Raw genomic sequence first — 26,720 nt, forward strand, 5'->3', positions numbered from 1 at the left:
TTTCTTTTAGGGCCCCCTATGATCATTTGTTACATTTTATTATTAATCAAAGTAATGACGTCACATATAAGAGCTGCGGGTGTCAAATTGGCCAATTATGTCACATTCCTTATTCCTTTATTCATATTCCGGTATCAACGTTCTGTCCCCATTAATGTACTGTGAGCTGTACTATGACTAGCAGGGGTTCCTCGGGACCTTTTATAGTTATATTAAGGGTTCCTCTGAGATGAAGAAGATTGAGAAGGCGGATACACACCATCATTTTATGTGTAGTCACGTGACCTCCGTTTATATAAATTTGTCTGGTTTTGTGTTCGCAGTACTGGCCAGGAATGATACAGACGGGTCAGCCTGGATCCTCACAAGAGTAAGTGCCGGGAGGGTGTGCGCACGTTCCGAGAACTGCGGGACATTTTACCAAAACTCTGAATTTGGTGCGGCCGCACGTGGCAGCCAATCGGCTTCAAAAGATCAGCTTGTTCAATTTTTAAGCTTTTGACAGTAAAACCTGGAAGCGGATTGGTTTCTATGCAGAGCTGCACCAGATTTTGGTGATTTAATAGGGATGCGATGTATAATAATGATCTACAGTGACCCAAATCTCACTTTCCAGTCTACTTTCAGTATTGTCAATGTGTTAACCTCTTCTCGCTGACCTGCCACATCCATGATTGGGTAGCCCACCCGGGCAATCGTAGCTAAAAACTGGGGGCTGTCAGTGATGGTTCAGTTGATGTGCTGGGAGTATACAGCAAACCTCAGCTGCCGTAGACTCGTGTGGTGTGTGGGCATTAGGACTCCCCTTGCTGCCACACACACACACATGCGTTTACATGGTTGGCAAGCGGATAAACGAACCAGATTTCTATGGGGAAATGTGATAAAGTTCGCACAGCCTGTACCAATGGACTTTTCTCAGTGTCAAAAGTACTTATATGTGGATAGAAGTCAGCAGGGGAATAAAGAACTGAAAATAGAAAACTAATGCAGCCACCACATTAATGAGCAGGTAAGCTGCAAGATATTAGTTTTTGTTCTTGGGTTTAGATTTAAAGACAGAAAAAAAGATCTGCATTCTATATAAAATATTTTATCTTTTATCCCCAGCAAGTCGTTATTAAAGCGGAATTCCACCAAAAAATGGAACTTCTGCTTTTCGGAATCCCCCCCCCCCCCCTCTGTTGTCACATTTGACACCTTTCAGGGGGAGGGGGGGCAGATACCTGTATAATCCAGGCATTTGCTCCTACTTCCGGACATAGATAGCCACAGTATCCGCGGATATCTGTTATATCCAGTGCCTCCGCCCCCCCCCCCCCCCCGCTGTCTTCTGGGAGACGCACAGGTCCCAGAAGACAGCAGGGACCAGTGGGATCGCACAATGTGACTCGCAGATGCGCAGCAGGGAACCAGGAAGTGAAGCCGCAAGGCTTCACTTCCTGATTCCCTTACCGAAGATGGCGGGGCCTCCACCCGAGAGACGAGGGATAGATCGGCTTCGGGTGCCGAAATCACGGGCGCCCTGGACAGGTAAGTGTCCACATTTTAAAAGTCAGCAGCTGCAGTATTTGTAGCTGCTGACTTAAAAAAAAAATAAAAAAAAAAAATGGTGGAACTCCGCTTTAATTTTACTATATATACTGGCCACCAAGAAATGTCTAACTGGTTTTCCCGGTAGATGCAGTACGGATACAGAAAGAATTTTGCTACACTGTCTATAACAAATGTTGTGTTTCTCTGTATTGTTTTCCAGCGTCAAGCCATTTGTCCAGCAAGCATATCCCATCCAGCCCACAGTTACAGCGCCCCTAACAGGTAATATGAGCCTATGGCTGCTCTGTGCAATATGTCTCCAACTTGTTCATTCCATGCCTACAAGACTCAGTGCTGTCCTCACAAATCATGGAGGTCCTACAAAGTACTAGATGAAGTTGTTTTTGTTGTGGGTGTGTCTGTCCTCTAAGGCTGGGTTCACACCATTGTGAATTGGATGCGAGAATCCCCGCATCCAATTCACAAAAGTAAGAGGAGCCAGTTCACATCTCTCCGCAGCGGGTCCGGTACATTTTGCACAAGAAACGCTGTGTCTTTTTTTTTTTTTGGTCCGTTTCAGGTCCGAATTCAGCCCAAAATGTGCGCTGAAGTCGAACCCGAAACAGTGAACCAGGACACACCGGACCCCCTGCTGCAAGCCGCATGCGGCTCATAGGTGAACCCAGCCTTAAGCTCAACACCATGCAGACACAGATAAATACACAGATACATATACTATACATGGGGGATGTATTACCATCCAGTCCTGAGATGGAGCCCTGGTTCGCACTGCTGCAACTTCTCATGCGACTTGCTGCAAGTCCCAAACCTATTTTCAATGGGTTCCGTCTTAATTGCTGCGAATCAAGTCACAGCAGCAAAAAAAAGAAATAGTTGCTGCACTACTTTTCTACGTCTTCCTTGCGTCATGACCAATCCAAATATTCCCAACGCACACATTCCTGAAGATGGCTGTTGGGTGTTGGTGGGTGCTGCCAAAAAGGGGGTTAAATCCGCCCACAAAACGCCACTGGAGTGGCGTTTTGCCGGTGGTGTCACAGCACTGCCCCATTGGTTTCAATGGGGAGGAGCGGTGAGTTCACTGCTCCTTCACCGCTCCAAAGAAGCTGCTGGCAGGACTTTTTCTGACGCCCTGCCAGCGCACCGTTCCAGTGTGAAAGCCCTCGGGCTTTCACACTGGAGTGCATGCAGCAGCTGTTTTAGGGCATTTTGCAGGCGCCATTTCTAACGCTCTAGCGCCTGCAAAACGCCCCCCGGTGTGAAAGGGGTCTAAGTGAAACAGGTTTAGGTTTGACCCTCCCATATTATAAGGTTTTGGTAAATCTAAAGATAATTGTATAGTGTGTATCCCACTTTAGTCTGGTCCTTGCAACTTTGGCTTCAACTTTAGAGCGTTTTTGTAAGTATTAAGAATGTGTCTCGCTCTGTATTGTTATATTTGCCAAAGCTTGCAAGCAGGTTGCAATGCAAAGTTGTGCTGGAAGACGCACAAGTTTGGGAGTGTTAGCTATATGCACAGCCCTGTTTAGCAGGAAAATGTAGTATTCTCTAGTGCAGTTCAGGAATGGTTACTAGTTTATGCCCTTTCAGGACGCCGGGCACAAGGATTCCAATGCTAGGTGGGTGTTTTCTTGAAGCACGTGATTAGAGCCGAGGGGAGGGGGGAGGTTGTGCATGTTGGTTCCCCCCCCAAATAGTGAGCACCAGCCACCACTGTTGAACAGTAAAAAAACAAATCAACAGACTGATCAGTTCATATCTCTTTGCTCTCTCCTCCTATCAGCATGTCCCTTTTTACCACGTAAACTTCAGCGCAGCTTGATTGGCTCTTTGTGAAAAAAAATAATAATAATTTGGTGATGTGTTAATACAGATGGTCTCTTTGTCTGGCGTTCATCTCTAACATTGACCATTTATATGTTGGGGCGCCCCTCTTCCTCTCATCATTTAAACTCCTCCCCCCTCCCCCCCTCTTTCTTGCCTCACCTCTCGATCTGGAACATCAAGCTCTACAAATAAAAAGGTGTTGTAATTCACTCCACTCTCGTGTACAAATAGTTTATTTTAATCCGTCTGAGTGTAATCTGGCTGGTACCGCAGAGACGTCTTGATGAAATCCTTTCCTTCGAGTGTAGTCATTTCATGAAATGCTTAAATTCCTCCTGTATCCTCGGGGGGGACGGAACACAGGTGCGCCTCTAAGAAAGTATAATTAACCCGCCGGGGCAAAGCAGCAGGCGGAAGAGTCTCTTCGTGTTTTGTCTTTTGTTCTTTCGGAATGGACGGACCTTTGAGAATTTCTGTTTTTATTTAGAACTTTTTTTTTTTTTTTCATTGAAAGGCTTTTTTTTTTTTTTTTTTTAAAACAACGAAAATTAAAAAGAAATGAATATTTAAGGAAAAAAAAAATAAAATCCATTACACAGAATCCCTCGCTGCAACATTAAGGAATTTGGAATGACGGGAAACATTGTCGAAGACGGAAAAGAGCAGAATAATGGGCCGTGGTGTCCAAAATGATGGAACCTATACTGATGGGTACAATCATAATACAGAAACAGGTGGGAGGGGGAGGGGTGGGAGGCATTTATTTAGTCATACAGTCTATATAAAAAGTCTGCACACCCCTGTTAAAATGTCAGTTTTCTGTGTTGTAAAAAAATTAGACAAAGATAAATAATTTCGGAACTTTTTCCACCTTTAATATGACCTAAAAACTGTACAGCTCAATTGAAAAACAAATTGAAATCTTGTTTTTAATAAATAATTATATTATTAGAATAATATAATTATTAGAATAATATAATTATTAGAATAATAAAATTAACGTGGTTGCATAAGTGTGCACACCCTCTTTTATAACTGGGGTCGTAGCTGTGTTCAGATTTGAGCAATTACATTCAAACTCATGTTAAATAGGAGGCGGTACACAACTGCCATCATTTAAAGTGCCTCTGATTAAAGTGGTTGTAAACCCTTAGACCCCTTTCACACTGGGGCGTTTTTCAGGCGTTTTTCAAGCGCTTTAGCATTAAAAAAAAGCGCCTGTAAAGCGCTTGAAAGAAGCCTCATCTGCAGCCCGAATGTGAAAGCCCAAGTGCTTTAAGAGCCCTTTCACAAAGTCAGCGCCCGAAAAACGCTCATAAAGCGCCGCTTAAACTAGCAGAACTTTACCAGCGTTTTTCGAGTGTTATTGGGGCGCTTTTAACCCCTGCTAGTGGCCAAATAAAGGGTTAAAAGCACCCACAAAACGCTGCTGCCAATAGCGTTTTTCAGGCGTTTTACAGGCGCTTCCCATTGATTTCAATGGGAAGGGGCGCTTTAGGAGCCGTGTATTCAGCGCTCCAAAAGTGCTGCAAAGAAGCTGCTTGCAGGACTTTTTTTGACGCCCTGCCAGCGCAGCGCCTCAGTGTGAAAGCACTCGGGCTTTTACATTGGGATTGCAGTTGCGGCTTCTTTCAGGCGCTTTTTTAACGCTAAAGCGCCTGAAAAACGCCCCAGTGTGAAAGGGATCTCGGTGTGAAAGCACTCTGGTTTTTACATTGGGATTGCAGTTGCGGCTTCTTTCAGGCGCTTTTTTTAACGCTAAAGCGCATGAAAAACGCCCCAGTGTGAAAGGGGTCTTACAAACCACTTTGACCTACACGTAAGCCCAGATTAAGGCTTACCTGTAGGTCCAAGAAATATCTCCTAAACCTACACGGTTTAGGAGATATTTGCCTAAAGACAGGTCCCGCTGTCTACGGTGCAGGCGCACTGAGCGAGCCGCAGTTAACGGCGATATGCCGCGAGTGGCGGCTCCCGTGTGCATGCGCGGGAGTGACGTCATCACGGCTCAGACGAATGACAGCGCCGGAGCAGCGAGACCCACCGAGAAGATGGAGGCTCCGGACTACTGGGGACAGCGGTGACTTCGCTGGCTGCTGTGTCAGGTAAGTGACACATAATGGACTACTATGTGATGCATAGTAGTCCATTATGCTTTATCTTTGCAGGGAATCAAAGAGGAAGTAAACCCATCAGGGTTTACTTCCTCTTTAACCTCAAAGTTCAGCTGTTCTAGTAGGTCTTTCCTGACATTTTCTTAGTCGCATCCTACAGCAAAAGCCACATGGTCTGCAGAGAGCCTCCAAAGCATCAGAGGGAACTCATTTTTGAAAGGTATCAGTCAGAAGAAGGGTACAAAAGAACTTCCAAGGCATTAGATACACCATGGAACACAGTGAAGACCGTCGTCATCAAGTGGAGAAAATATGACACAACAGTGACATCACCAAGAACTGGACGTCCCTCCAAAATTTATGAAAAGACGAGAAGAAAACTGGTCAGGGAGGCTGCCAGGAGGCCCTACAGCAATATTAAAGGAGCTGCAGGAATATCTGACAAGTACTGGCTGTGTGGCGACAACAATTTTCAAAAAGACTGAGTGCTGTAATAACATCAAAAGGGGCTTCAACAAAGTATTTGTGTAAGGGTGTGCACACTTATGCAACCGCATTTTATTTTTACTTCCCTCCACCTAAAAGATTTCAGTTTGTTGTTGAACTGAGTTGTACAGTTTATAGGTCACATTAAAGGTGGAAAAAGATCGGAAATGATTTATCTTTGTCTTTTTTTTTTTTTTTTTTTTTTTTTAGGGCTGGGAAAATTTAAAGATTAATTCCTCGATTACTCGTTAATTTTTTTTTAGCGATCAGAATTATTTTGATCGGTACTCACCTCTCCGCCGGATTCCGGATCTACAGGGAGTTCCGTCGGAGATCTAGTGACGTCACGGACATCGATGTCACTGGACCCCTCCCCCCTTCCCCAAGTGCCTCCATCTGCTAACGAAGGGAAGGGGGGAGGAGTCCGGTGACGTCGATGTCAGTGACGTCACCGGACAATGATGGTAAATATGGATGTGGTTAAAGGGGAGGGCCACCCTGAAAAACAAAAAAATGTTAAAAATTACAAAAAATCTAAAAAAAAAAAAAATGAAAAAAAATTTTTTTTTTACTTACCAGAAATGCCTGTTGCTAGGCACTTTCTCCTAATCTTCCTCCTTCCTCCTCCGCGGAGATCTTCTGTCTTCTGTCTTCGTTGCGGCGTCTTCTGGGTAATGAGTCGCGCTGTGTTCTGGGAACTGTGTGTTCCAGAACACAGCGCGTCCCATTCAGAAAGCTCTGCGGGACTCGCGCATGCGCAGTAGCTGCGGGACTCGCGCATGCGCAGTAGGAAACGGGCAGTGAAGCCATAAGGCTCCGCTGCCTGTTTCCCTTACAAGGGATGGCGGCGCCGGGACCCGAGAGCCGAGGGACGGGTCGGCCTCGGGCGGCCGACATCGCGGGCGCCCTGGACAGGTGAGTGTGTTTATTAAGTCAGCAGCTGCAGTGTTTGCAGCTGCTGACTTTTTTTTTTTTTTTTTTTTTATAACTGGCCCTCCACTTTAACTAAGTGTAGGCAAATTTGATCACCTCCGTTTTTAACATTGCTGTAAGAAAAAAACAACAAAATGTAAACTCTGGTATGTCTGCGTGACTGGCTAAAGTGATGCCTACTTGCCTACTATAAAGTGACTGACAGTCAATATACTAGATAAGTTTTATAATTAAAGTTAAACTAACTTTCTAAATTTTTATTAAAGTTTAATAAAAAAAAAAATTACTTACGTCAGTGCTACAGTTTGAATTTAAAACGTATTTGTGTGGACTGTGAAGTTAAGTCATGGATTGTGGAAACTAACTAGTGTCGGGTGATTGTGTATAGTGTATACCACATTTACCACTGACTAAATGCAGAGCTGCCATGCAAGGAGATCAGCTTAAAGTAGTTGGATCTCTATGTGCGTTATAATCGAAATTAGTCGATTAAAAAGCATCTGTCAGATTTCGGGATCTCTCAGGTCAACGATATTTTAAAGTTTACTTTTCCTAATGTAATTCTCTATCCATTCAGTTAAATTGACTGTTACAGCAAACAAGCTGGAAGCAAACCTTTGCTTGGCCACTCTGGGGCTGAGCAGTGCATCGTGGGAAAAGGTCACACCCCCCCCCCCCTTCCTGTTCTAGGAAGTATAGAGCGATCAAGGGGTCCCGGCACAGGAGTGAAGTGGTTGGTGGAGCAGCGATTTGAACCCCTCTAAAACTGACACGTCTGTTTACATTGCAGGTTTCGAAACGGCAGCGCCGCCTGCCTCCTCAGTCCCGGCATGGCAAGGTCGGTCCATCGGCACAACCAAACTCCGATTGGTGGAGTTTTCAGCGTTTCTAGAACAGCAGCGGGACCCAGATGCTGTAAGTAACATTTTGCAATGCAATAACTGTAGTATGTTTTCGTTTGTATATCCAGACATTGCCCCCCCAAACCGCACTCTCACCCTACAGAGCAAGTCGCTACATTTATCTGATCTTGTTCCTGTAGGGACCTTATCACCGGGCTTGTAGGACTTCTGCAAGGGCAACTGCTAGAAGGTTTTTTACTGTTGATGTAGGTACACTCCTAGCCGTAATTAAGGCTGAAACACATTGGCCATGTCATTGGATTTTATGCATTGTTCCATAGAAATAAAGATTTGTTTGTGGATTTTACTGAAGTTCCGGCTTTTTATCATGATGCACATAACTAAAACTACATCTCTAAAGAGCCCCCTTCCCTACAGACACTGTGTAGACAGACCCCTAGGATTTAAGAGATAAGATGGCCATAGATGGATGAAAATTTGGCTGGTTCAGCATGTTGATTGATGGATATACTGTATAATTATAGAATAGAATTCTTGGATGTGTGGTAAGATTGTTCATGTTGGTCTTTTAAAACGTTGACTGTTTAAAAAACATGATATAGCCAACCCTTTTCGGGGGGAAAGGGCTGCTCCTTCAGGGGCAACAGATGTAGAAATAATCAGTGGAACACTAGAAGACCTGAATGAAGCCAGGAAAGAGATTACTGTGTCCTGCTCACGCCCTGAGGAAGTGGGGAGCTCTTTCCTTCTGAAGCGCGTTTGATGAATCCTTACGCGGTTAACCACTAAATGTTTTAAAAGACTTTCAAACGTGTGTTAGGTGCCCCCATACCAGACATTCAATAGTTGTACATCTGTTGGGTAAATTTGTTCATCGAGATCAGAAAGGCAGCTGCCAAGAACCATGCCAATCAGGTCCATACACACCTTGAGGTTTAAGATTATGATACCCCCGTATTTAGGATGTAGCATAGTACCAAGTGGACCCCACCACTGAAAAGGGCCCTACTTTGACACTAGTGTGCAGGGTTTCTTCTCCCCTACAGCAGCTGTCAGATTTAAAATCAAGATGGCAGTACTTCTCAACAGCATACAAACAGATCCAAGAAAACATAATCCAGCACCCAGGGCAAAGATGGCGAATTGCACCTCCCCGTCTCTGCCAGGTGGAGTCTCCAGTAGACTCCCCCCTTTACGTCGGGTGTCCTCAGTGGACTCCCCCCTTTACGTCGGGTGTCCTCAGTGGACTCCCCCCTTTACGTCGGGTGTCCTCAGTGGACTCCCCCCTTTGCGTCGGGTGTCCTCAGTGGACTCCCCCCCTTTGCGTCGGGTGTCCTCAGTGGACTCCCCCCCTTTGCGTCGGGTGTCCTCAGTGGACTCCCCCCCTTTGCGTCGGGTGTCCTCAGTGGACTCCCCCCCTTTGCGTCGGGTGTCCTCAGTGGACTCCCCCCCTTTGCGTCGGGTGTCCTCAGTGGACTCCCCCCCCTTTGCGTCGGGTGTCCTCAGTGGACTCTCCCCCTTTGCGTCGGGTGTCCTCAGTGGACTCTCCCCCTTTGCGTCGGGTGTCCTCAGTGGACTCTCCCCCTTTGCGTCGGGTGTCCTCAGTGGACTCTCCCCCTTTGCGTCGGGTGTCCTCAGTGGACTCTCCCCCTTTGCGTCGGGTGTCCTCAGTGGACTCTCCCCCTTTGCGTCGGGTGTCCTCAGTGGACTCTCCCCCTTTGCGTCGGGTGTCCTCAGTGGACTCTCCCCCTTTGCGTCGGGTGTCCTCAGTGGACTCTCCCCCTTTGCGTCGGGTGTCCTCAGTGGATTCTCCCCCTTTGCGTCGGGTGTCCTCAGTGGACTCTCCCCCTTTGCGTCGGGTGTCCTCAGTGGACTCTCCCCCTTTGCGTCGGGTGTCCTCAGTGGACTCCCCCCCCCCTTTGCGTCGGGTGTCCTCAGTGGACTCCCCCCCCCCTTTGCGTCGGGTGTCCTCAGTGGACTCCCCCCCCTTTGCGTCGGGTGTCCTCAGTGGACTCCCCCCCCTTTGCGTCGGGTGTCCTCAGTGGACTCCCCCCCCCTTTGCGTCGGGTGTCCTCAGTGGACTCCCCCCCCCTTTGCGTCGGGTGTCCTCAGTGGACTCCCCCCCCTTTGCGTCGGGTGTCCTCAGTGGACTCCCCCCCCCTTGCGTCGGGTGTCCTCAGTGGACTCCCCCCCCTTTGCGTCGGGTGTCCTCAGTGGACTCCCCCCCCCCCCCCCCCCCTTTGCGTCGGGTGTCCTCAGTGGACTCCCCCCCCCCCCCTTTGCGTCGGGTGTCCTCAGTGGACTCCCCCCCCCCCCCTTGCGTCGGGTGTCCTCAGTAGACTTCCCCCCCCCCCCCTTTGCGTCGGGTGTCCTCAGTAGACTCCCCCCCCCCTTTGCGTCGGGTGTCCTCAGTAGACTCCCCCCCCCCTTTGCGTCGGGTGTCCTCAGTGGACTCCCCCCCCCCCCCTTTGCGTCGGGTGTCCTCAGTGGACTCCCCCCCCCCCCCCCCCTTTGCGTCGGGTGTCCTCAGTGGACTCCCCCCCCCCCCCCCCCTTTGCGTCGGGTGTCCTCAGTGGACTCCCCCCCCCCTTTGCGTCGGGTGTCCTCAGTGGACTCCCCCCCCCCCCCCTTTGCGTCGGGTGTCCTCAGTGGACTCCCCCCCCCCCCCCCCCCTTTGCGTCGGGTGTCCTCAGTGGACTCCCCCCTTTTGTGTCGGGTGTCCGCATTCTTCCAAGTTGTTGCGTGTCTCATGACAGGGAGAAAGAAAGGAGGACAGTGTCCTGTTGGCCGCTGCTCCTTCTGGTAGGAGTGACACTGCTAGTTTCAGGAAAGTGACAAGCGGCCAAAAAGGCAGTGTCCCCCTCAACAAGGTGCCTGGGGCAGGTGCTTGCTTACCCCCCTTGTCCTAACACTGCATACAAGTGTAAGGATCACTGCATCTGTAGCCAATTGACTCTTCCTTGTTATCAGAAAGCCCGTACCTTGGCATGGACAGGGAGCTGGAGAAAGAGTCTGCAGAAGCTTGGCATTGCACCCAACATCCTCTGATAATGGCTGCAATGCTTTGCAAAATAAAACTTTAAAAAATGCACTTTTTTCTGTATAAATGTGCATTTATTATTTTTTTTGCAAAAGGTGGACTTGGTCTTTAATTTCACCAAGGATTTACCTCCCCCATGGAGAACATGCTCTTCCCCATTTTTCATCAGTACTCACCAGACACTAATTATAATACCTTAATGGCACAACTGTTACCACAGATTCACAGGCATTAGAGCCTTTTCAGAAAAAAAAACAAAAAACTCCTACCGGTGTCACCAAGGCAGGAAGTAGAGAGTGAAATCCTCCCACTGGGAACATGGACCGTAATAAAAACCCAGCAGAGGTTCTAGCCCTTCCCACACTTTGGTAGTAGTACGATGTATGCACACATCTCAGGTATACCTGTATGATGGCTCTGTCCTATGGAGCAGGGTGCGGGGGCGAGTATTTGTCTGATTCTCCTGTTCTGAGAATTGGGATTCCAGTGCGGAGAAGGCAGCGAGCGCGGGCACCTGTCTCTTTGGCAGGCTCGGCCGGCAGCTGCAGTGTGATCTAAGAGCTGTGTTTAGGTATGTTAGTGTAGATGGCATATAGAATGTCTCATTCCAGGAGCATTCCTGGGAGTCCGGACCGTCTTCTGCCGACACGTCTCTTCTTGTCACTGCAGCCTCTTCTCCGGCACATTTTATACGCTTGTCATTTCACTGTCTGGAGGCCCCAAGTCATTTCCACATTTTCTCCTTCACACACAAAAAAAAATGGCACTTTCTGCAGCAAAACCGCCTAATGTATCACCTTCCTGCCACCGCTTCTTCTGGGGAGACGGTGAAAGATGCACCCAATTAGGTAAAAAGGGACCTGTCAGGAGAGAAATAATAAGGGAACTGTCAAAGCTGACCGGTTAATAAAGTGTATGTAGACTAAAATCATTGAAGCTTGAACATTTCAAAAGTAATTTTAAATAAACTATATTGCCAAAAGTATTGGGACGTCTGCCTTTACGCGCACATGAACTTTAATGGCGTCTTAGTCCGTAGGGTTCAATATTGAGTTGGCCCGCCCTGTGCAGCTATAACAGCTTCAAACTCTTCTGGGAAGGCTGTCCACAAGGTTTAGGAGTGTGTCTATGGGAATGTTTGACCGTTCTTCCAGAAGTGCATTTGTGAGGTCAGACACGGATGTTGGACCAGAAGGCCTGGCTCGCAGTCTCCGCTCTGACTCATCCCAAAGGTGTTCTATCGAGTTGAGGTCAGGCCAGTCAAGTTCCTCTACACCAAATGCACTCATCCATGTCTTTATGGACCTTGCTTTGTGCACTGGTCCAAATCATTTCGTGGAGGGGGGATTGTGGTGTGGAGTTGTTTTTCAGGGGTTGGGTTTGGCCCCTTAGTTCCAGTGAAGGGAACTCTTAAGGCGTCAGCACACCAAGACATTTTGCACAGTTTCTTGATTCCAACTTTGTGGAAGTCGTTTGGGAATGGCCCCTTCCTGTTCCCACATGACTGCGCACATTGCTTAAGCTGCTAAACCTCTATGGCTGCTACATCTGCACTCTATCCTATAATGACTTGTGTATTATGAAGCCAACACTGTGGTCCCATGGGTCACTCTGCTTTTGATGCCTCTGAGCCAACAACCACCAGCACTCCAAGGTACCTGTTGGTGGCTATCTGAAGAAATGGAAGATCTATGGTAGTTGCGGTTATCAAAGTGCTCACGGTTCAAGCTGTTATCTCCGCCTTCGCATCTATTTCAAAACAAAACTTCCAGCACCAAACGTTAAAAAATGTAAAGCAAACGTAACTTACTTCTAGGGGCTTTCCATGCGGTCATGAGATGTGCACCAAGCCTGCCAGAACATCTGCTGAGACCTGTGCTTGTAATCACACTGGAAGAAATACCATTAAAGGTCCAGTTCACGTCTAGGCCATTTATATTGTTTTCAAACTCAAGTCTGCACTGCTGCATTGTATAATGTTCATGTTGACACTGTGAGCCCAGGCTATGGGAAAATGCTAAGCCGCCCTGGAGTGGTGTCCATAGACTACATGATAAAATGACATGATAAAGGTAGTGTGTCCAGAGACTACATCCGTGGTCTCCAAACTGCGGTCCAGGGGCCAGATATGGACTTTTGCTTGCTGGTATCTGACCCTTCGGGCACTATTCCTGTAAGTGACACCAATGATGGGCCACCATTACTTCTACTGACAGCATCAATGGGCCAGTATTCCTCCAACTGACAGCAATGATGGAGTACCATTCATTGCATTGACAAAATCAATAGGGCACTATTTCTCCCGCTGACGCCAACAATGGGCCACTATTTCTCCCGCTGACGCCAACAGTGGGGCACTATTTCTCCCGCTGACGCCAACAATGGGCCACTATTTCTCCCGCTGACGCCAACAATGGGCCACTATTTCTCCCACTGACACCTGATTTCTCCCATTAAGTCCAATGATGAGGCATAGTTTACTGCCACAGTCTGGCCCCTCTTAAGCCTGGAGACCCCTGGAATACATAATGATGCTACGTGGGTCACTAGGCTACATAATGCTTCAGGGGTAGGGGGGTTCGCATAGACTATATATCTATATATCTATATATATAATGACACTAGGGGGAGGGGGTGTTCATAGACTATATAATGACACTGAGAGGGGGGTGTGGCATAGACTACATAATGACAGTAAGTGGTGTGTCCATAGGCTACATGATAAAGCGAAGGGTGTGTATGTGCATAGACTACATGATGACACTAAGGGGGTGTGTCTGACAACATGGGCTGACGAGAGCTTTGATGCTCAGCGTCCCCCAACATGGAAATCACCATGCATGACCAAGCTGGGAGGAGAAGCTGGCGCATGGAGTCGGGGTGATGGTTCTAGCTTTAGTGTTTAGCTTTTAAGAGATGCAATGACCTGGTCAAAGGTCCTGAAATTTCACCAGTGACCCACTAAATAGGCGAGCTTGGGGTCAGGATTTCAATCCCAATCTACAAGAAAGATTGGCATAGTCCGGTTCCATGTTTCTATCCTCTCCAGTCTCCCTTTTTAAACCTTCATTATACAGCATTTCTAGACCCCTATACCGTGCAGGGTAACAGGCCCAGCGCTCACCTGCTAATACGCCACAACAGAACTTTCTGTAATATAAAATAAAAACAGCAGCGCTATCACAAACATGAAAATATTCGATAAGATGTATATTGATATAAGAGAAAAAAAGATTAACAAAAGTGATATCATAATAAAAGAAAATGTAAATGTAGTGCAATCCAATCAAAAAAGTCCAACAGTGAAGTGAAGATTATTGAAGGATGAAGGACCCACAATCCAAGTTGGCATGTATACCAGTACTGACCAGAACCACCTTGTGTCAACAGTGCACCACCACCACAAATATATATTGCGCTTACCAGAGGCAAGCTAAGATAAGCCTGCAATTAGCCCACCAGGGCTTATATGTTGCGGAGTTGGATCATATCACTAGGACTGCAGGAAGCTTGGACGCAACTTCAAACTGACTCAAGGATGGATTAACAGGCAGAATAACAAGCAAAGCTCCCAAAAAATAAAAAGAAGATCTCCATGGTGTAGATGGTAACACAATATGTTTAATGGATAAAAAAATATTACACTTGCATATATGAAGATAAGACAAACATAGTATAAAAACGGCCAGGCCACAAAACAAGCAAACACCTGTCGCTGAGAGAAGCGATATGACATCAGTGTGTCTACCTCCCTACGTGCGTTTTGTCATCAAAAGACGTCGTCTCGGGGTATGTTCGTTTTATTTTCATATATGTAGGCCCTGGTGGGTTAATTGCAGGCTTATCTTGGCTTGCCTCTGTTAAGCGCAATATATATTTGTGGTGGCGGTGCACTGTTGACACAAGGTGGTTCTGGTCAGTACTGGTATACATGTCAACTTGGATTGTGGGTCCTTCATCCTTCAGTAATCTTCACTTCACTGTTGGACTTTTTTGATTGGATTGCACTATATTTATTTACAACATTTTCTTTTATTATTATATCACTTTTGTTAATCTTTTTTTATATATATCAATATACACCTTATCGAATATTTTCATGTTTGTGGTAGCGCTGCTGTTTTTGTATATTAATTTGATCTATGTGTATTTCATAGTTACAGTAGCAGCTTTTATAATCGCTTTTGCACTTTAGTGCAGTGTTTTTCTTATTGTTATACAGAATTTTCTGTAACATTCTGCCCATTTGCCTGTCCTCGAACAGGTATTGATTACCCCCCCCCCTGCAAGACCACAAGTGCTATTTGGGTTTAACCCTCCCAGTGCCGCCCTTGGCCGAATTCCTCAGCACAGCAGTCCCGGTCATCCTTGGCAGCCGGCATGTAAGACGAACCCTTGTTATTCCTTTAGACAGAGGCCGGGGCATGAGGCTGCGGACCCCCGTAGGGCCATAGTAGGACAAGTCTGCCTTTTTATAACAACTATTTTAAATTGCCTGCACTCATGCACAGCTATTTTGAGAGAAGTGGGATTAGTCACATGCAAGGCCGGGATATCTGACACTCTTTACTTTCCTTGTCTGTCAGGGTCACAGCTCTGTTGTGTCTCATCCTGGAATCTTATATTTATTAAGCTTGTTCGTGCCTCAGTGGGCAACAGGGATTGGTGGTATTATTAGTTCACCCCTCCAGTGGCCTGCAAGGTGGAAACCGCAGACTGCTTTTTGTTTTCCTATAGCCACTATTATAGAGCCTTGTGTATTCTGACACCAGAAAGCAGAGGACCGGCTCATAGAACTGAATGAATATTCCACCCTACATGGGGGGGAACCTGGGAAGTCGAATCTGTTACCTCCATCTAAAGCTGCAGTTGTTCAGACAGAGATACTTTCTGATTTATTGATGATGTTCAATGGTGGCAAGTTATGATACTATTGTTCACAGGGCTTTTTTTTCTCAGAGAGTAGGTCTAGGAACTCCCCCTTCTGGTCTCCGATGTTCCACCCACCTCCAAACACCATCCTTTGGTTCCACCCCCTACCCACCTCCCAGTACTGCCCCCTTAAGAGAATACAGAGCCAAGCATAATTTTGGGGAAAAAAAGACCAGCAGCATTAGCCCCCCCCCACACTGGTAACAGTAAATTCGCCCAGCAACATTAGGCCCCCCACAAAAAAATACCATTCCAGCAAAAAAAAGCCCCCTGGCAGCAACACATCTCCCATCACCCAGCATCCGTGGACTCTCCAGCAGCCAGCATCCGTGGACTCTCCAGCAGCAGTTGACTCTCCAGCAACAATAGGCATCCTCTGCAAAAATAGCCCACCACAGAAAAATGGTTTCCCTCCAGCAACAATAGATCCCCCAGCAGCCAGCATCAATAGACCCTCCAGCACACCCCAGCACCCCCTGCCATTACATACATTCAGTGTGCTGGAGGTGCTGGAACTTCGTTCCCACAGGTTCCTACTGAAAAAAAAAGCCATGGTTATACATATGACCCATCTTGAAGGCAAAGGTGTCTTTGTGAGTCCTTATTTTTTAGGAACCAAAAAAAATAATTACTCTAAACTACTACCCAATAAAAACCAGTTACAAAACCTAAAAAACATTAATGTGTGTAATAGAGACCTCATCAAAACAAGAGCGCTATAGTGGTCAAAGGACGATGTGCTAAAAACACAATCTATCACGGCACAAGAACATCCAGTGACCTCAGAAAAGATACGGGACTGAATAAACAGTTTGTCTGTTCACGTGGTGCAATCAAAGTAGTTGGCTGAGCATCTCCTCAGGAGATCGGAGAGATATCCGTAATATGGTAAAGAGACACAAAAGGGGGCGCATCTAAGTGCAGCAAATAGGCTGGCTACAAATGTCACGGGGTCGGGGGGGGGGGATGTTATGGGTGTCTTCCACAGAGTGACAGAACATCTCCCCTTAAAGAGACATAAGAGGGCTCATCTATATTTCGAGTAGTTAGGTTGAGGCTGGAATTCTACTTTTTAAATGTATTAAATATGTGTATGTGCTTTTATGTACTCGCTAATACCAATAACCGATACCTACCGCAACTGTTGTGTTTTCACTTCAGCTGTCAGCAATCGTACAAAGCATTGAAAAGTATTTTACAAATGAAATAGATTTTTTTTTTGTGCATTTTCAATGTATAAATATATTTAAATGTATGTATATATATGTGTGTGTGTGTGTGTGTGTATATAATATATATATATATATATATATATATATATATATATATATATATATATATATATATATATATATATATATATATATATATATATATAAATATACGGTACAAAGCAAAAGTTTTAATTTTTTTTATCGTTTATAAAATAGACGTGAAAAAAAAAAAGGAAAATAATACTTACATGGAGGAGAGCGGGGAGTTAATTAAGGCTGATTAGAGTAAATTAAGGGTTAATAAGGGGTTAAACAGAGGAACATTTGTTCATTCCTTTGATCTGCAGATGAAGAAATGTAAAAATACAAAAAGAAACAATGTTTCTTTTTATTTTAGTGTTTAAGCGGATGAGCAATTTGCTGGCTGCTTTTTTCAATATGGGAAACCCGCTGACAGCTTAAAGAACCGAGCCCACGTGTCCGGAGCCCGCTCTGCTAAGCGGGAGGGTCGTTCTCCGCTGAGCAGGAAGATGACAGGTCTGTGTCTGCACACTGTGCAGGGGCGGACCTGTCAGAGCGCCGCTCTCCCCTATGGGGGGATCAGATGAGGCCTGGACCATAGAGTCCGCCATCACCCGATCCTCAGACGGATGGAAAAGTAGGTTTTTTTCCTCCGTCACGCTTTTTCAGGTCGGATGTCAGCGGACATGTCACCGCTGACATACGACGCTCCATAAAGGTCTATGGAGTGTCCGTTCAGGTCCGCCTAAAAAAACTGACAGGCGGATCCGAATGGGACAGTCCATGTGAAAGAGATCTGAAAGTATCGGTTTCAGGTATCGGCGCATTTGCACATGTGTACCGATACTTGTGCAAATACTCGGTATCAGCACCGATACCGACAACTAGTATCAGTGCAACCCTAATAGTCCCTGTATAGCAGAATTGGAGTGTGAGATGGAGCAGCAGCACAAAGAGCCAATCCGTTCATGTGCTGACAAGAAGCATGCTGATAGGAGACGAGAGCAGAAAGACAGGTAGATGAGCTCATCTCTGTGCTACTAATCCTGTCACTGTCCAGTGTTCTAATGAAGATTTATATTGGAGGTCTTCCATACTGGAAGAGAAGTACTGCAGGGGAGAGCTTTGGACTGAAAATAATTATTGCAACAAAAACTGTTATTGTATCTGATGGACTGTTATATATTTTTTTTGTTTGTTTTCTTTTATAGACTATTAATCTTTTTATTTGGTTATTTTTGGCTGAGGTTATGCTTTGAGGCAGAAATATATACCATGTGTGGGGTTTTTACACACTATATAAAAAGCACAGGATAGTCATTTTGGGTGTTTTTGTTAATCATAAGCTAATACAAGCTTGCAGCCAAAGGCTTCCATAAGAGGAAGTGTAGGATTTCCTAATGAGAGATCACGTTCACTAAGTCAAATTGATTTTCTAGCCATGTAAGGCGAGTGCTTGAGGTGGGAGAAGCTGTGGAAATGGCTCAGTTTGGTTTCTCTAATGTATTTCACACTGTATGGTGCAGCGGCTAATCTATAAATGAGGAGGATTTGTTCTGGATTCCTGCGTTTTTTGTTTGTGTAGATGTTTGAGGGGTTATGTACGTGGACTGGGGAGGGGGGGGGGGGGGCGCTCATGGAGCCTCCGGGGCCTTATTCATTAAGTATCTGACCTACAGATGTACATCAGCCCAATTCTAACTGCAAAGGCTTATTGTGATTGGCCATGGAGGGTCAACCTGAGCAGCAGATTTATCCTCCACGTTGGTGTGTAGGGCAGCACATTCATGTCAACGCGCCCAAAAAAAAAAAAAAAACGCAGAAAAGTCCCCAACGCTTTAAAAAAAAAAATATTCAAAAATGTGACCCACCAATCTACATGGGGGTTTGGTGCACACGTTGGCAGATGCATAGGGGTGTCCTTAACAATTAAAAGCACCGCTGCCCGTCTAAATAGACAGAAAGTTTTTTTTCTGCATGTCGCACTTGCGTGATCTTGCATGCGTTCCTGAAGCCGTTTCTGGCTTCGTTCGGGACTCCCCACAGCAGGCGGACATGGTGGCTGGTCGCTCCGGTCTCCCGATGGAGCGGGAGCCCCGGACAGAGCAGTTGAAGGTGGCGGGAAGGGGGTGGATGGGAATGTACACTCCCACTCCCTATGATAACAGCCGCTAGCTCAAAAAAAAATAAAAAAAACGGTACCGGGGTGATGCCTGCATCTGCCAGTTTTGCCACTTCAACCAAATAACGTACAGATTGGAACACTAGTTGATAGGGACTTTAGAGGTGCAATATTCTAAGTCAGATATAATGTATAAAAAATATTCTTTTATTTTTAAACAACAAAAACAAGGATTTTTATCATTAAAATATACAGGAACAAGGAATTGCATAATAGTACAATGCATTATGTGTTTTAAACGATGCAGCATGGTGATATTTCCCAACGTTTCGCCCCTATATCGGGCTTCCTCAGGGGATGCTGTCCGTTTTGTACACTAATGCTTTCTAAAAGAAAACAATAAAATATTTTAAATTTGTTCAAAAAGACATGTATAGAGATATACATAATTATACATTCATCATTTTATAGTTATGCAAATGCATCTCCTTTATCAGGTTTATCAGTGCTTACCACTGTTTCCTGAAACAAGACCAGAACTGCCAGAAAGCACTATAGTGTACAAAGGGACAGCATCCCCTGAGGAAGCCCGATATAAGGGAGAAACGTTGGGAAATGTCACCATGCTGCATCGTTTATAACACATAATGTATTGCATGATTACATGGTTACATATCGTTGTATAGTAAGGTTGAATAAAGACACCAGTCCATCCAGTTCAACCTAAGTGTCTACAATTGTCCCTATCCCTGTACATTGCACACTCACATCGGCCCCTACCCTATTATACTAACTATTATGCATTTCCTTGTTCCTGTATATTTTAATGATAAAAATCCTTCTTTTTGTTTAAAAATAAATGAATATTTTTTATACATTATATCTGACTTAGAATATTGCACCTCTAAAGTCTCTATCAACTAGTGTTCCAATTTATACAAATTTGGGATGTGGTGCTTAAAATAAATGTATGAGCCCGTGTTCATATAAATATCAAATAAATAACGTACAGGTACGTGAAGGGGTTAAAATGATTGTAGTTGTTAAATATTTTCATTGTTTATTTTTTTTTTTTTAATTAAATTTTTTTTGTTCGTTTTCCATAAAAGGTCTGCTTTAAGACCCCTTTTTACACTGGGTCGTTTTGCAGGCGCTATTGCGCTAAACCTGAAACAGCCATTGCTGTGTCTCCAATGTGAAAGCCTCAAGGGCTTTCACACTGGAGCGGGTGCGCTGGCAGGACGGTAAGTCCCGCTAGCAGCATCTTTTGCAGCGGTGAAGGAGTGGTGTATACACCGCTCCTGCCCATTGAAATCAATGGGGCAGCGCGGCTATACCGCCGGCAAAGCGCCGCTGCAGAGGCTCTATGCGGTGGTTTTTATCCCTTTCTCGGCTGCTAGCGGGGAGGTAAAACCTCCTCGCTAGCGGCCCAATAGAGCCACAAATCCGACGGTAAGGTGCCGCTAAAAATAGAGCCGCTTTACCGCTGACGCACCTCCCGCCCCATTTTGAAAGGGGCCTTAAAGTAAGCCTGTGTGTTAGCCATGAAGGGCAAAGTGACACATTTGCTGCAACAGTCCCTCTATTGGATCACGTATCACCCTTCACATCTCTGTTCAGCCCTGGAAGTGTAAGAAATGCCCTTTATTACTTCAAGGTATGGAGGAGCATATAAACTTGGTGATTGGCCCTAGTACTGTCACACTGGACAGAGCGTCTGTGTAAGCTCCAACCAGAACTCGTAGGGCTTCATTTCCTTGGAGAGGTTTATGCAGGGACGGACTGACAACTCATGGGGCCCCCAGGCATTAGGAGATTATGGGGCCACACAGTATACACAAACACACACACACACAGTATACAATCACACAGTATACACAGACATGTTTCTATTGGCTGAGAAGGTACTGGAGGGGTGGGGCAGCTATAATCTCAAGATTTTTAGACCAAAAGGATGTCAGTAAGGGACGTTTCAGAGACAGATGTAAAAAAAAAAAAAACGCAGATTTTTACATACTGTCCCTGGTTTTACTGAGGGTGGCATAGGGCCCTCGGGCAGTGCCAGAGTGGCCAAATCGTCAGTCCACCCCTGGCAGGGGAGGACTGACAACTCAAGGGGCCCCCAGGCAATAGCAGATTATGGGGCCCTTTGGCAGTGCCCGAGTGGCCAAATGGTCAGTCCGCCCCTAACCGGGGCAGACTGATGACTCATGGGGCCCCCAGGCAATAGCAGATTATGGGGCCCCCCAGGCAAGCGGACATTATAGGGCCACACAGTATACAATCACATAGTATACACAGACATGTTTCTATTGGCTGAGAAGGTACTGGAGAGGTGGGGCAGCTATAATCTCAGGATCTTTACACCAAAAGGATGTCAGTAAGGGACATTTCAGAGACAGATGTAAAAAAAAAAACACAGATTTTTACATACTGTCCCTGGTTTTACGGAGGCTGGCAACCCTGATGGGGCCCCCCTAGTGGCACGGGGCCCTCGGGCGATGCCCGAGTGGCCAAATGGTCAGTCCGCCCCTTTATGTTGCCACTGAAGTGAACATTAAAGTGAATAATATGTTGCTTAGCCCTACATGGGTGAAGAATGGGCTCACTTTAAGTCTTCCTTCTGTGCTCTTCAGCCATGCTTTTCCCTCCTCCAACAGGGATGGTTTGTTCCCATTGTCCTGGGATACGGCACAAAAGCCGCTGTTTAAATACAATGGAATGCTATGCACAAAGCGGGGCGAAGTCCTACTCAAGGACAGCGGAAATAAATAACTGAGAAAATAAATCTGTAAAAAAGGAGGCGGCCATTGAAGAAAAAAAAAAAAAAAAAAGCCGCGTGTATCTAAAAATCCCTGTAATAGAAGTTATACAAACCAACTGATTGCATCAAACGAAGGTCATTGAGGGAATAGAAAGTGTCGAACGTTCTGAACAAAATCTGTGAGCAAAGAAAGGAAAGTTTTTAATAAATAGCACACGTTTGTGTCTGTGGGAGAAAAGTCACATTCAGCCGATCCGTCCATTCTTCTCCTCGTTGTGATGGTTCGCTGTCATCATAACAGACCAATACTGCAAAACGAATACACAAAGGGTATTGAGTGTGTTCATGCATAGAGCATCGGTAAAGAATAGGAACTCGCTGCAGCCAGAAACCATCTTTCCTAGACCCATTGAACCCTCGTTTTGAAATGTTGCTAAGAACATTCCAGGGTCATCAAAACAAAAGTTGTTGCAAAGTCTTGCTTTCTTTATAAAGCAGCCACAGAGGTGAGTAGAATAGCCTGTCCCCTGCCAGCAGGCTGTAGAGAGAGACCCTTGTGTGGATGCAGTGGTCTCTCTGCAGAGATCCGACACACACACACACACACCCTTGTGGGACCTATGCAATTTGTGAAGCACATGCTTCTCTGCTAATTGGAGAGCTGGCGCTCTAAGTCACCATGGGGGTGTGTTGGAGCTCACACAGTGAGGGTGTTTCGCTGCAGCATTCTGGCAGGGGATGGGCTTATCTACTCAGCTGTGGCTGTTTTTTCTAAGGAGAAGTAGAGGCAAAGCTCCTTTTGGCTGTACTTCCCCTGTGGATCATAGGAGTGCAGTTCGGCTGACATCGCAGAGCCGGTCCAAGCGCGACAATGAAGTTGGGATCTGCCCACATGCCTGGACCGACACCTGGCTCAGACTCTCAGCCAGTCGCAGAGAGCCTGAGCCGGCCCCGCCCCCTCCACAGTCCGGCGCTCCAGGTTAGCAGAGTTACACTGGTATTTCAGGCTTTTGCATTATTTAAAGCGTGTGTTATTGTAAACTAGAGTTTAAAAACAAAACCCAAAAACACTATCCAGCTTAGTGTTTCTTCTGCCTTACAACACTGAGGTCCTTAAACTCATATCCCGGTCAAGACACTATCGGCACAGAGTTTTCTCCCTGTGTTTGCATGGGCTTTATGGGGTACTCTCTCACTCCAAATACATGCTGGTAGAGCCTTCTATGAGTTTGGGTTCTTGGATTGTAAGCTCTTTGAGGGCAGAGACTGATGTAATTTGTCAATGCTATACGAGTACAGTAATACCTTGGATTATGAGCATAATTCACCCCAGAAGAATGCGTGTAATCCAAAGCACTCGTATGTCAAAGCGAGTTTCCCCATAGGAAATTATGGAAACTCAGATCATCTGTTCCACAGCCACTGCTGGTCTATGCCATACCGCATGTGGCCAGAGGTGCGGGGGGCGCCAGAGACCACTCGGGAACCAAAAGTTTCTGAGTGGTCTCCGAGCGTCACCGGCGCCCCTGCACCTCTGGTCAAATGCGGTACTGCACACCCCAGAGGCTTGAATCCTGCTCGTCTTGCGAGGCCACGCTGGCAAAGCGAGTCAGAATTTTATTTTTATTTTTTAAATGGCTCGTATTGTGAAACGCTCGTAAACCATGTTACTTGCAATCCGAGGTTCCACTGTACCAGAAATAATAAAATTCCCCTACATGTGAATGCGCAGTCATTTATGGCCACCTAACCTTGTACGCTACAGAAAATGACTTGATAGGAGGCTCTGCCTTAAGTATAACCATCTGATTTGTTGTAGTGATGTATCAAGAAAAGCTCCAGTGCCTTCACCCCTTAGCACAGTCTTTCTCAACCTTTTCAACATGGAGGAACCCTTGAAATAACGTTCTGCTCTGAGAACCCCTGCTAAAAATGACTATAGCTATATCTCGTGATACATCGGTGGGATGGTCATTGGTGAGAATGCTCCTTATACTTGTGGTCAGGGAGAAGAATTATCTCCTTACAAATGACTAAAAAGATCAGTGGTGTCAGTGGGAACTTATCTGAAAGCCAGAAATTTCTCACTTCTCAAGGAACCCCTAGCAACCTCTGGAGGAACCCTTGGCTTCCATGGAACCCTGGTTGAGAAGCCCTACCTTGGTGTATAGCCTTAGAATGTATTGCATAAAAAAAAGCCATCTCAATGAATGCCTGAATATTGATTTGTATCTCTGGGAAAAGCAGGGAAATACATTTCTGGGGTGTTATGTACACTTAGGCCTTGTTCACACTACATTGTACACCATAGGGGTGTGCCTGGGTACACCCTAATCACCCAGTATAGCGCAGATTTCCTTTGTTTGGACCCATGATATTTCACCAAAGTCCCCTAATGAGTCTCCTAAAAAAATTAAAAATAAATTGGGTAAAAAGAATAAAAAACAAAATAATAAAAATGAAAAAATACTCACACCGTCCACTGCCCTACTGACACTGTTCCCTCTGCCCTACTGACACTGTTCCCTCTGCCCTGCTGACACCGGCCCCTCTGCCCTGCCGACACCGCCCCCTCTGCCCTACCGACACCGCCCCCCTCTGCCCCACCGACACCGCCCCCCTCTGCCCCACCGACACCGCCCCCCTCTGCCCCACCGACACCGCCCCCCTCTGCCCCACCGACACCGCCCCCCTCTGCCCCACCGACACAGCCCCCTCTGCCCTACTTTCACCATCAGTATATATACTCATGCACACACACGCACATGTGTTTGAGCTTTGGGGTGCACACCCTAATGCAATAGGCTACACACACCTATGTTGCACACCTGTGTGAGGGCCGTGTTTGTCTGTATGGGGATGCACAGGTATTTCATGAATCCCTATGCAGGCAGTCCCTTTCATGTCAGCATGCAGCTGCTGCTCCCAGTTTGACAGCCATGCGGGTAGGAACAAGACCTTACAAGGCCCCGCCACCAAATTGACATATTGCGGGGATTTGATTTTACAAAATCATGGTGCGGCAGATTGAAAATAAAAATTGTATAATATGTAAAATGTGTTTATAATATTGATATATATTATACATGTACTTGTGCGTGTGTATCTATAACCTATTGTATATTAAATCCTTTTTATTTTTATTTTTTTTTCACTTTCGTCTAAAGTGTAGCTAGCATGAGATGTATTGTGTATGCTGAGTAATGTGGAAGTGCAACACTTGTAGAGGGAGAGAATGAAGTGCAGCGACGGGCCGATCGATAATGTGAAATGAATAGGGGAGGGTGTAGTATGTATAGCTCTGGGGAAAACCGGGAGCTGCCATAACACGGTGTGGAGATGTAGAAGTATTGATCACTGTGTCTTCTTCTATTACAGTACAACAAACACCTCTTTGTGCACATCGGACAAGCCAACCACTCGTACAGCGACCCCCTGCTCGAGTCTGTAGACATCCGCCAAATTTACGACAAGTTTCCAGAGAAGAAAGGGGGCTTAAAGGAGCTGTTTGGGAAGGGGCCACAGAATGCCTTCTTCTTAGTAAAGTTCTGGGTGAGTGTCTCTCTTCTCATCATAATAATCCATTTGAAATACTTACTACAGTACAGCATATGGTAAGTGTCCGTGTGGTATCTATGACTTTGGATCAAAGGTGGAGGAAGTGATAACTGGTCATATTTGGCGATTTCAGCATGTCATTGTGTGCCACTACAAACGCATCACATAATGCAATCAAGAGCTTAGGCCCTGCCAACCTCCAGCAGCTCACATTTGGCCCATAAGAATGACTGGGGGGGGGGGGGGCTTTGCTGAAAAATTGGGGCAGGAAGGGGGGGCTGGTCTGAGCTTTCTACTGGTGATGCTGGTTGCAATTTGCATACATGTTACAAGGTACACAAACCTCCGCATACTGCACCTCTAGGTGCCGGCTTCCAGTAGCTGCTGATGGCCTACAGTCTCACTTTAACAGTGGTGGTCAGCTTTGTTTGATGGGGGCTTCAGGTGTGGCCCTTGGCATTACTAAAGGACCAGCACATAACAGTAAGTAAATGTTCAGTGTCAGGGACAGCAGGCACACAACAAAATATAGTCATGGACTATGGAGTAGATACAAGAGATGTCCAAATCTGTGGACATAATACAAGAGCTGGTCAGAGACTGCAGATGTGGTACAGGAGGCTGCTAGAAATCACTGCAAGGGGGCCTGAAAGGTGCACAGAAAGTGCCTAAAGGCCACAGGCTGGATGTGAGACGTGTCAGCATTATGGCTACCCTCAAAGGGCTAGTTGAATCTGTAAGACTATATAAACTTATCTGGGGATTTTTTTGTTCTCAGAATAAGTGCAGAAACTCAACCACACCCCACCCCACCCCAGAGATCAGGGGTTTTCTATGTACAGAGAGTCTAGGGGTGCAGGGTTCGGGGTGTGGGGCTGTGTACAGAGTGCAGGGTTCGGGGTGTGGGGCTGTGTACAGGGTGCAGGGTTCGGGGTGCAGAAATAAGGGTGTGCTGTGTGCAGGGTTGGGGGGTGTGCTGTGTACAGGGTGCAGGGTTGGGGGGTGTGCTGTGTACAGGGTGCAGGGTGTGCTGTGTACAGTACAGGGTGCAGGGTTCGGGGTGTGCTGTGTACAGTGCAGGGTTCAGGGGTTCTGCCACCTTCCAGCTGAAAACAGCCCCAAAAGCGAAGGCAACATGAAGTGGCCTGGCAGGCCGGATTAGTCCCGTGGGACACCTTTAGTTTAAAGGATCAGAATACCTAAAATAAATTACTAAAATAGGACAGATTTTTTAATAGTGGTGGGCCCTTTAAGAGCAGTCTCTTAGTAATTACAAGACCGATCTGTGA

General features: G+C 46.2%; 1 protein-coding gene across 3 annotated transcripts in view; it reads left to right on the top strand.

The window, feature by feature from the left end:
• TEAD1 (TEA domain transcription factor 1) overlaps window positions 1–26,720 on the top strand; it is a 244,540-nt gene that overhangs the window by 199,953 nt on the left and 17,867 nt on the right. For all 3 annotated transcript variants that reach the window (XM_077453592.1, XM_077453593.1, XM_077453591.1), the window contains 4 exons: window positions 324–370; window positions 1,757–1,818; window positions 7,708–7,832; window positions 25,252–25,425. In XM_077453592.1, coding sequence (XP_077309718.1) covers window positions 324–370; window positions 1,757–1,818; window positions 7,708–7,832; window positions 25,252–25,425 — 408 coding nt within the window. The remainder of the gene's footprint in view (window positions 1–323; window positions 371–1,756; window positions 1,819–7,707; window positions 7,833–25,251; window positions 25,426–26,720) is intronic.

This window comes from Lithobates pipiens, unplaced genomic scaffold, assembly GCF_037356315.1.
Source record: "Lithobates pipiens isolate NorthernLeopardFrog02 unplaced genomic scaffold, aLitPip1_a1.2 Scaffold_24, whole genome shotgun sequence".
In the NCBI taxonomy this organism is placed as follows: Eukaryota; Metazoa; Chordata; class Amphibia; order Anura; family Ranidae; genus Lithobates; species Lithobates pipiens.